Source organism: Caloenas nicobarica, chromosome 1, assembly GCF_036013445.1.
Source record: "Caloenas nicobarica isolate bCalNic1 chromosome 1, bCalNic1.hap1, whole genome shotgun sequence".
Lineage (NCBI taxonomy): Eukaryota > Metazoa > Chordata > Aves > Columbiformes > Columbidae > Caloenas > Caloenas nicobarica.
Window position 1 is genome coordinate 236,240 of NC_088245.1, and position 11,586 is coordinate 247,825.

The window sequence follows — 11,586 nt, forward strand, 5'->3', positions numbered from 1 at the left end:
GCAGCATGTGTCACTTGTATTCAGCTTGTACAATTTGCAGTATCAGGTTTTGATGTGAGGCTTCTGAGGACTATAGCAAGAATGCAACTCGAATCACTGAAAACCTTTGGAAAACTCTGACATACCCTCATGTGCTCTTCTATTAGTTCATGGTTCCTCATGTTTTTAGAGAGAAAGTGAGAGAGACAGGGTTTCCTGGGAGCCTTAGGTTCTTCGAATCAGTATGAAACTTTTCAGGTCTTTCTTTCTGGCTATTTTAGAATTGCTTCTTGCGCTGTGTTTGAATCTCAGATCTTCTGGTTTAATTTTCCTTTTAATGTCACATTCTAATTTTTAAGTTTCCTATTGAATTTTTATTGCTGTTTTTACCGTGACAAGGGTCTGCAATCCTGACTCAAGCCCAGAAAGGCTGAGGATTGAACATTGCACTCTCTGTCTTCTTTCCCAAGTATCACAGTCCTAAAAGTGGAGTCGAATATACTGAGTATTTTGCTCAGTCTAAGGAAGGATGCTTGCCTGCTGCATGTACGATACCATTACATTATGAGCAAGGAAAGAACTTTCCTGCCCACATCCGTAACGTTCCAGTGAGAAGCTTCTATGTCAGTGCAGGAGGGAGGAAATCTGCCCTTTTCTCTTTGACACACATAGGCATATATGCAAAGAAAAAGCTAGAACAATGTGCATGTGATGCTTTCCAGGAGAATGCTTCTGTGCTAACCTTTTAGTCTGTGTTGAATGAGAGCAATGTGGTCATTGCTTTGGTTTTTTGTTTCTTTTTCTTGTTCTCATTCATACATTTTTTTTTCCTTCCTGTATTGCAGACAGCTTTAAGACAACTTTTGAGAAGGACCCACGCCATTGTATGTGCAAGTTCAGTGATCTTTCCTAAAAGCCTGGATGGCTTTTAGGATATTTCTGTTCATTTGCCATTTTCTGTTTTGCTTGAGCAGATCAAGTTCCAGACCTAGGAATAATGTTGGGCTTTGACCTTGGAATACTAAACAGAGAGGACTAATATGAGAGTGGGTTGTCGTGTGTGCAGTATGCTCTTCATCGTTCTTTCCCTGGCAGATTTCTTCAGAAGTTCTGAGCGGCGACTTTTCAAGCATAGAAACAGAAACAAAATATCTCCAAGCCCAGCTAAGTGACAGCCTGAAAGAACTGCACCAAAAAGAGCTCAGAATTCAGCAACTAAACAGCAAGGTACTGATTATATCTTACCCTTGCTTGCAGAGTCTGGGAGGAGGAATGTGGGGAAGAGGAGAGGCTTGAATATGGCTCAGGGAGCAAGAATGAACCTTTCTGTTCTTGTGGGCATTAGTGAAGTAACACAAAATCAAAACTGATAATTAGAAGATACTTCTGGAGATGATCCAGCACATCCTTCTGCTGCTCAGAGCAGCACTGTCACCAACACTAGATCAGGTCAGTCACAACTTTTCCTAGCTGAGTGCTGAAAGAATAGAGATGCCAGAACCTCTCTGGGCCTTTCTCCAGTGCTGCTCTGCAGCAGCAAATGTTTTTCTTAATGTCTAGTCTGACTCTTGCAAGCCACAATATGTGGCTATGGCCCCTTATTGTATTTTCTGCCCCTATCAAAAAAAGTTTAACTCTGTGTACTTTATGACTCCCTTTAATTTAATTGTAAGCTATTTTAAAATGACCCTTTAGCCCCCGCTTTAGCAGGCTAAAGCGGCCCAGCTCTCACAGGCACCATGTGCTCCAATCACTTGATGATCTCAGCAGCCTTTTCCTGGACTCCTTCCCATTTCTCTGCCCATTTTAGCACCAGAAAAGACCCTTAAGATTACGAAGTCAAACCGTTAACCTAACACTGCCAAGTCCACCACTAGGCCGTGTCCCTAAGTGCCATGTCTACACATCTTTTTTAAACCCCTCCAGGGATGGTGACTCAACCACTTCCCTGGACAGCCTGTTCCAATGCCTGACAACCATTTCGTGAAGAAGTTTTTCATAATATTGAATCTAAACTTCCCCTGGCACAACCTGAGGCCATTTGCTGTCATCCTGTCACTTGTTACTTGGGAAAGGAGACTGACACCCACCTCGCTAGAACCTCCTTTCAGGTAGTTGTAGACAGCGATAAGGTCTCCCCTCAGCCTGCTTTCCCCCAAACTTAAACAACCTCAGTTCCCTCAGCTGCTCCTCACAAAACCTGTGCTCCAGACCAGCTCCGTTCCCTTCTCTCAACTCGCTCCAGCACCTCAAGGCCTTTCTTGGCGTGAGGGGCCCCAAACTGCCCCCAGGATTGGAGGTTTGACCTCCCCAGTGCCCAGCACAGCGGCACAATCACTTCTCTAGTCCTGCTGGCCACACTATTCTTGATACAAGCCAGGATGCTGGTGGCCTCTTGGCCGCCTGGGCACACGCTGGCTCATGTTCAGCCGCTGGCACCAACACCCCCAGGGCCTTTTCTGCGAGGCGCTTTCCAGCCGCTCTTCCCCAGCCTGCAGCGTTCGTGGGGTTGTTGTGGCCCAAGTGCAGGACCCGGCACTCGGCCTGGTTGAACCTCAGACAATTGGCCTCAGCCCATCGATCCAGCCGGTCCAGATCTCTCTGTGCGGCCTTCCCACCCTCCAGCAGATCAACACTGCCACCCAACTTGGTGTCATCTGCAAACTGACTGAGGGTGCACTCGATCCCCTCATCCAGATCATTGATAAAGGGATTAAACAGAACTGGCCCCAGTACTGAGCCCTGGGGACACCAGTCCTGACCGTCCACCAACTGGGTTTGGCTCCGTTCACCACAACTCTTTGGGCCTGGCCCTCCAGCCGGTTCTTTACCCATTGAACCGTACACTCCTCCAAGCCATAAGCAGCCAGTTTCTCCAGGAGAATGCTGGGGGAAACAGCATCACAGGCTTTACTAACGTCCAGGTAGACAACATCCACAGCCTTTTCCTCATCCACTAAGCAGATCACCTTGTCTTAGAGGGAGATCAGGTTGGTCAAGGAGGACCTGTCTTTTATAAACCCGTGCTGATCACCTCGTTGGCCTGTATGTGCTGTGTGATGGCATTTAAGATGATCTACTCCCTGACCTTCCCCGGCACCAAAGTCATGCTGCCTACCTTTGTAGTTCCCCAGATCCTCCTTCTGGCCCTTCTTGTAGATGGGTGTCACATTTGCTAACCTCCAGTCACCTGGGACCTCCATAGCTGAAAATGAGTGACCTAAACCAGTCCCAGGAGTTCAGGTACAGTCTTATGACCTGCTCTGCTTGGTGTCAGTAACTTCCCTCAGTCCTTGCTTCTCCTCGTGTAGCGCGGTGGACAGTTTGCCATGTTCACAGTGAGGATGTGCTCTTGGTCTGCGTTCAGCTAGGCAGCTGCTGTGACTCCTGGTCCTTTCAGCAGAGCTGTTGCCTCAGCAGTCTCTTCCCACCCTGTACCGACACAGGGGTTTTGCCTCAGGCGCAGCATTTTACACTTCTTACTGAGCTTAGGACTTCTACTGGCCCAATCCTAAAGTTTCTCAAGATCCTTCTGGATTGAAGTTTTGGTCTTTGTAATGTCAGCCGCTCCCCAAAATTCAGTATTGACTGCAGATTTGCTGATGCTAATACTCTGTGTCTTACCTTACATTGCTCTTAACGCTGAGCAATATGTGCCCCAGGAGTATTGTGATCATTGCTGGCTGTTAAGCCATCTCGTGTTGCCTTTGAGTCCAGCAGTGCAGCCAATTTTTGACTATGTAGTAGTTCATTTGCCTGGTTCATAGCTCCTTAGCTTCCAAATGTGAATACCGTGGGCGATGATGTTAAAAGCTCCGTGTACTGGAGCTGGCTGGGATGGAGTTAATTTTCTTCACAGCAGTCCGTAGGGCGCTGTGTTACAGATTTGTGACTAAAGCAGTGTTGGTAACACACCAATGTGTTAACTATCACTGAAAAGTGCTTGCACAGCGTGAAGGCCTTTTCCATTTCTCACTCTGCTCTCCCTGCAGTGACTGGCCCGGGGCGGGAAGAGCCTGGCAGAGGTTACAGCTGGCACAGCTGACCTGGATGGACCAGGGGGACACTCCAGGCCGCATGTAGATCATACTCAGGAGGATCAGTGACAGTTGTGTCTGAATTGGCAACTTTCCTGCCACTGAATTTTAGTGCCCTTTCTCTAAGGTGACCAGAGGGAGGACGGAAGAGGGTAGATGAGGAGAAAGGAGCGGAGGAATGAGAGAGAGAAGGGCAGAGGGGAGAGAGAGGACAGACTGGGGGGGACAATGGAGAAAGGATGAAGGGGAGAGAGAGGGAGACCAGTCACAGGGACCAGAGCGCAAGATTACATGGAGAGAGTAGTTTCCAGGTTCCATTTCTGTTGCTGGAGTACTTTCTAGACTACCGAAGGAAGTCCCTCATTCGGAAGGCACACTGGTGATCTGCAGTGCTGCCTGAGATCCTGAAAAAGTTTCTGTATTTCAGTGCAGAATCACAAGCAGTCTGATTCCCACATTGAAATGGAAGACTCAGAACTTAGCAATCTTCAGAAAGAGCGTTGCGTGCAAGAAGAAGGCAAGAGTATAAAATCATAATTTACTGATAGTATTTCTGAAAGGTTTAGGTCAATCTCGGCACTTTAGAAATCTTGTTTTGGAAGCGTGTCATTCTGTACATCATGTTGATGTTTTTGGACTCCTGAAACCTTAGCCACAAGCTACTGTTGGAGATTATCACTGGTTTTTGGATGTTAGTAATGTACAGTGTGGCAGTTCCCATGTTCTCTACAGAATTTTTCCTCTCAGTTACACAGAGAATAATCTTGCTTCCACAAAAATATGAGTTCTTAGCAGTTGTGTTCTCTCCTCAGCTATCTCAGGTCTTTGAGGAGAAAAACGCCCTTTCCCTCCAGCTGCGCAGCAGCAGCCGGAACATCTGCGAGAGCCATCAGCACTACAGCGAGGTTCTGAACCGCTGCCTGGTGCTCGAGAGGAAGCTTCAGGAGCTGCAGTCTGCAGACAAGGGCACGGTAAGGGTGGGCTTTTTGGTGCAAATGAGGGAAACTCTTATTGCAGAGGCCTGCACTAACTGTGCAGCACTGTAGCTACTCTCTGTCCTCTTCATTCAGTGCAACCTGCCCTGCATTCTTGCTTCTTTCAGGAGTTGTTTGCAACAGATGCTGCTCCAGGAGCACCCCAAGAGAAGAATGAGCCTCAGAGAGGCAGTTACACACCAGAACTGCAGGAGTTGCAGCTGAGGTAAAGAGAGCCTGAGAAAAGAGGGGTGGGGATGTCAGTGCTGGGGGAGCTCTTTGGGCTACTGGTGAGCCTATTTCTGTTAGTCTCTGCTACAGAGTTAGAAAAACTCATTTCCAGACTAGGACCTTGCAGAAGTGGAGGGAGTGTTACATGCACTTGACAGCTGTTGTTAGTTATCTGTTTGGACAGAGCTCCAAAAAATGAAGAGACAAGATGAAGCAGCAATTCCCGTCAACCATCACCGGCCAAATTAGCATCTTTGATTTGATGGGCTGCATCCTCAGTAACTGCTTAAGTATATCAATGGTCTTGGTCTCAAGGCTATTAGCCTGAGAATGTCTGGAATTGAGACCTTGGTTCCTTGTAACCTTCTGGAACTAAGATCTAGCACATGACTTCTCATACCCTTTCAAAATAATTTTCAGAAGGTAGGGCCATGGATGACAGAGCCAAGGAACTCCTTCCTGATGTGACACAGAAGCTTCAAGAGATTTATCTTCTTTCTTGCTTTCCAAATAATATAAATATATTAGTAAAAGATAACTAAGTCTTCTGTGTGAAGTGGAAGGGAATTGGAGTCTGTTCCCATACTACATCAGTGAATATAATAGAAACAGAATAGTCCATTAATTAGCCCTGTTTTGACATATACTTGGTTATTTTCTGACAGGTTGTCCGAAACAGAACACTTACATAGCAGCACAAAGCAGGATCTGAGGTATTTGGAGGAGCAGCTGGAGGAAGAACGGGACCGTCGTCTTGCTGTAGAGGAGGCGCTCTGTGCAGCACAGGACCAGATCAGGAGGTGAGGGAGCTTGAGCAGACAGGCAGGATCACCACAGAATACGATGATCCTGGTTCTGTGTTCATCTGTGCTTCATTGCATCCTTCTGTCAGATGTCACTGGGGGCACAGAAATGACTATACCATGTCTGTCACAGAATCACAGAATGGTTGAGGTTGGAAGGGATCCCTGGAGATCATCTGGTCCAGCCCCTGCTCAAGCAGGGCCACCTAGAGCCAGCTGCCCAGGGCCATGTCCAGGTGGCTTTTGAATATGTCCATGGATGAAGACTTTACACCTGCCTAGGCAACCTGTGCCAGGGGTCAGTCACCCTGACAGTAAAAAAGTGTTTCCTGATGTTCAGGCTGTCCTTCAATTGTAGACAAAGACAAAGTGAGACAACTGACTAGACATTAAGACAAATTCTGACTAGAAATGAGATGCCAGCTTCCTCAATGAGTTAAATACTGGAAAATATAATTTGGAGGCTGGGAAATGGGTGAAGGCAAAGAGGAGTTTTCCTACTTGCAGGGGATTTGTCTCCTCAGTAAGCACCTGTGTGTCACGGGCAAAACAGTCTTCACTTGAAAATTGTCACTCAATTGTAATGTATTGCAAATTAACATATTTTTAAATTAATTTGGGCACTGAGAAACAATTAAACACTTAGGGAAGACACTTCTCCCTGCTTTTCTTCAGTCAAGACACCTCTCCTCCCCGCTTCCAAGTGTCCGGTCCTGTTTGCACCGCATGTTACGTTCAGTCCCTTTGGTGAGGCTGGGATGAGTACGTAGTGACTTCTTTCTGCTGCTCCTTGTTTCTTACTCATTTCCTCCTTCCCATAGCAGCTACCACACTTTGTTAAATATGTTTGATCAAAGAGGCACCATATGCTCCTCTGGTTGTAGTTTTGGCAGGCAAGGAACCATCGTCCATTGCCAGGCCAGCTGGAAACCGCTGTGGCTGGAACGGGGCACTTCATGGGCTCCTGCCACACAGCTCTCGCTTGAACTCCCTGTTACAAACACCTTGCCGTTTATACCCAGTACACTGTGTATCTCGGTTAAAGTAAAGCTCACTATTGGATTCTTTTACATAAAAACAATGCCTTTCTTCTGACACACATCATGAGTCATCCAAAAAAAAGGAAGTCTGTATGGAAGAATTCTGGGTGAAGTTCCCTAGTAATTGCCACACAGCTCAGGCAACTGTAGCCCCTTGTAGCATCAAAGCCTGTGAAATCCTCCTGCAACTGATTTCACTGACTGATGCTCACCTGGTGACTGGACAGTGCTGCTTCTGCATTCATCCTTTAACAGTATCTCAGCAATCTTGAATATCTGTCACTAGAAAATAGCAAGAACCAGTGCTATTGAGACCAGAGCTGGCTTCCAAAATAATTTCATAGAATTTAAGATATACGGTTAAATCATCTGCCCTGGCTTCTTTCAAGTCACGCACTAGGAAATTTCATTTGAAAGCCCTCATGTAAAACACAGAGACCTCAGTTAAAGTGTTTAAAATTCCTGAAAGACTAAAAGAAAAAAAACAGCACCAAAAAAATTATGAGTGGTGGGATATAAATTAGGTAAGAAACGACTCCACTGCCAGCAGCTGGGTTGTCCTCTCTACTGGAGAGGAATGGTCACCTGCTCATCGTGCAGGATGGGAGTTTTACTTTCTCTGTGGCTTTGGTGCAGGATGTGGCCAGCACTGAGCAAATATAACGTGCACGGAGAGCAGAACCTGCCTGCTTTATTCTGGTTTTGCCAAACTCCTGTTGGGGAAGGAGGGTGCTGCTGGCTGGGTCACCCGGTCCTGCTCAGCCTGGGCGCAGGAGGCACCACAGCTGGACAGGTGAAACCAGCACTTGTCAAGTGAGGCCACGGCTTGCCTGCAATGGCTGGTGACTTTCTGAAGAAATACCTCCTTTCCTAAGCGTGTCTGCAGTGTTGGTTTGGGGATCACAAGAAACTGGATTTAATTTAATGTGTTTTGTGGCAGGTTGCAGTCAAACGAGTGGACGTCTTCCTTAAGCACCAGCGTTGATGTAACTCCAGGTCATGAGCATTCCTTGCTGATTGACTCCACGGATAACAATTTCAGCAAAGTAAGAATTTACATTTGTAGCTGTCAATGATGTGAGGCTGGCTGATGCAAGAAAATGTGAACTGAAAACTGTGGACCTATAGCAGCTAAATCCTTCTTTAGGCACATTTACATTTTTTCAGGTGTGTGTAGGTTTCTGCTCATCTTGCTGTGTTTTCCATGCCAAAAGCCACATATTGTTCTGATTGTGGCTCTGCTACAGTCTGCATAAGCAGACTAAATTTCAGAGGTACCCTGTTTCCCTGAGAATAAGACCTACCCTGAAAATAAGCCCTAGCATGATTTTTTAGGATTTTTGAGGATGCTCAAAATATAAGCCCTACTCCAAAACTAAGCCCTAGTTACAGTTCTTTAAAAAAGTCAATTTAAATAGTGTCCAGGCAGCTATACATGTAAAATGTAAGCATCTCTTGGAACAAAAATTGTATAAGACCCTGTCTTATTTTCAGGGAAACAGGGTAACTAAAATGTAGGCCAGCATTGTCTGTGCCTCAAACATGGTCTCATGTTCCTTGTGGAATATTCAGGGCCTCAGTGGTAAGCAGACAGGCAGAGCCTGTGCAAACAATGTGCAATCTCATGCACAAGGAGTATATGTGTTACTGGCCCCAGCATCTGCCATGTCTGGACTCTGCCCTTTTGTTCAGCGACCATCTCAGTTTTTCCTCGCTCCTCATCTTTCAAACCTGGCTCAGTCGGGCTGGGAGCTGAAGTGCAGAGCTGCAGTTTCACTGTTTCACAGCCGGGCAGCCGCCTGTCCTGTTCCGCTGGGGATGAAGCCCTATGGAAAGGTTGGCCCTCTGGTCTTGTAGAGACTTGGGGGTGGTGATCTCAAGAGCAGCATCAGCAGAATTATGGCAAGAGCCATAACTGGATGCTACTCTGTGCTCGTGCTTGGGGTTTTTTACTATAATAGACGTTTTTTTGTCTGAGGACTCCTGGAAGAGCCACTGTAGAGTAAGGTCACTCTAGGGCAGCTTGTTCAATAGCTTCAGAAGTCCTTTCAGCTGCAAGGGTGAAAGAACGCAACAAATAAATAAACATATTCTTCTTCTAGGCCAAAGAGTGAATCAGGATTCCTAGTAGCTCTATGCTGTAGCAGAAAAGTACCATTGATCCATTTGTTTATATTTCACTTGGATGAGCTAAAAATTCATAGGGACCAAATGCTGGAGGGGGAAATATTCTGCATTCTGCTGCCCTTTCTCAATTAGAATTGGACAGAGCTGGTTCATGAGAAACCTACAGAGAGCAGGAGAAGGAATATTTCACCGAGGGTTGGCTCTAGAGGTCGAATCTGGCAGTGGAATGGGTTTGGGAAGGTTCATGCTCCTTAGCTTAAACTGATGATCATCATCTGGAGAGCTCTGGGTGAAGGCAGCTGGGGACCACTCCATTCCTGGTACTGACTGGTTTCTCTTTTCCAGGCTCGGAATGTCGTTGGACTGCGACGCCTGTTACGCGCTCTGTTCCGTTCCCGGACCCGCTCGCCTCTGCTAGTGGCCATGTATCTGCTTGCTGTCCATGTCCTGCTCCTCCTGTGCTTTACAGGCCACCTATGAACAGGAATAACGACCTTTTCGTGAGCCATAGCCCTCTGTGTAATCCCTGGGCCTGCATTCCCTATCCACAGGGCAGCACTTCACCCAGCTGCCTTCTTTTTCCAAGTCAGCCCTTAAGGAGCAGCTGCACCCAGCAACATCACCTGGGTTGCTTGCTAAGGATGCAGCAGCTGGTGGTGATGCTTGGGGTCTGTTTCCAGGACATGTGCCATTCCTTTGGTATTTTTGAAAGGAGTGGTACATTTTCTGAGTCAGGGTCCTCATGCTACAAGCTTCAAGGATCTGTTCCTGTACCTGGAGGTAGCACCACTCATATTATGTGGTATTGTGCAGGAATAGGAATAGGAATTGTGCAGGTAGGAATAAGAAAAATATTCTTGAGTTGCTGCAGTACTTCAACACTTCTAGGAACTGCAGGATCTTCCCCCTCTTAGCATGAATCAGTGAATTGGGCTGGGGAAACCCTGTAGCTAATATAAGAAAGAGAAGCTTCTTTCCTTTCTTCCATTCCTTAGATTTGTTCCATGGCTCAGCTCAGTTTGAAATGCAAATCCTAAGGAAGTTGCAGACACTTTAAGGAACATGAATTGAATTTCAAAATTGTGTTTCCTGCTCAGTTGCTTGTCCTGTTGAAGAAAGGCCAAAATTAGTATATAAATATATCTGGACCTGCTAAGCATTCCATTTAAAAACAGTCATATTTCTGCCCTGGCAAGCCTGTAAAATAATGTCAGTAATTCAGTTATTGAAATAACTTTGCTGTTTATAACTTCTGTGCACCTCTGATGATGGAAGGTGCTTCCATACCTCTTGAAATGAGAGCAGCCATGCTCCTGCGTCCTCATCCACTGAAACAGCCACAAGATTAAACCTGTACAGGCTGTGTTGAAGGGTTCCATAATGTGGTATGTGCGTCCAAATCAAAGGTAGAAGCTCCAGAAATAAAGTGTCCCCTCTACACTGAGGAAGGGAATAGAGTTCCGAAACCTTCTGGCATCTCTGCTTTAGGAAAAGCCTGTTGTAGAAAGCTAGTGCTGGTCATTAGATGTGTTAGAATCTGAAGCAACCTGATGCAAATGGACTTGATCTTATAGGATATATGGAATGCCATGTTTTCTAAAGAAATCCCGAATGTATCCTGGAATTGAGACTGCTCTGTTCCAAAGGGAGAAGGGCGAATGCAAAGAAGACGGTTCCAGTTCCCTGTCAGAGGCCAAGTGGTCATTCTGTTCAGAGGACTTGCCAGAGGATTGTACCTGCCTCTTGCTAGAGCATTAACAGTCACATTTTTCCCATGGGAAAGAAGTAGTTCCATTGATACTGCTGGTGAACGAAGATTCTCCAGCCAGTGAACAAAGCCTGTTTGAGGATGGATTGATTTCATCATGGTAGTAAAACTGCTGGATCTCTGGCAGGTCCAGAACACGGGTACTGTATATCCATTTGTGCACTACCCCTGATTATCCATGTGGACTTCCTCAACTGTGTAAACTTCAGTGACCAAAAACTTTGCCTATAGCTTGGTGGAGTATGTGCTCCTGTATATATAATAAAGATTATTTTTCAGATGGAATTTGTATAAAGTTGTCATGTAAATGTCAAAGGTCTCTTGAGGGTATTGTGCTGCTGTGCCTTACCTTTTACAGGACCACCGTGGGGCTGCGGGTCACTTTGTGTGCACTGCCTTGTATGTCCATTGCAGCAGCTCTGTTTCTTCATATTATTTGAACGCCTCTGGAGATGATGTTTTTCCCTTATCTCACCTCTCAGCCTTTTTCAGGTTTTGCTGCAATGACAAAACAAGGAAATAGCACTTTAATAGTGAAAGCAATTCCAATGAAACTAGTTGTGCTTGGGTTTACTTTTCTTTGCCTTTAGGCGCATTTGACTGAATACTGAGTTGTGCGACCTCGGG

General features: G+C 46.1%; 1 protein-coding gene across 2 annotated transcripts in view; it reads left to right on the forward strand.

Moving 5' to 3' along the window:
• The window catches only part of GOLGB1 (golgin B1), a 49,999-nt gene extending 38,767 nt beyond the window's left edge, over nt 1-11,232 (forward strand). For both annotated transcript variants that reach the window (XM_065630351.1, XM_065630354.1), the window contains 6 exons: nt 1,075-1,206; nt 4,829-4,987; nt 5,119-5,216; nt 5,887-6,021; nt 8,005-8,110; nt 9,537-11,232. In XM_065630351.1, the coding sequence (XP_065486423.1) occupies nt 1,075-1,206; nt 4,829-4,987; nt 5,119-5,216; nt 5,887-6,021; nt 8,005-8,110; nt 9,537-9,671 (765 nt within the window). In that variant the 3' untranslated portion in view covers nt 9,672-11,232. The remainder of the gene's footprint in view (nt 1-1,074; nt 1,207-4,828; nt 4,988-5,118; nt 5,217-5,886; nt 6,022-8,004; nt 8,111-9,536) is intronic.
• The last annotated feature ends 354 nt before the right edge of the window (nt 11,233-11,586 follow it).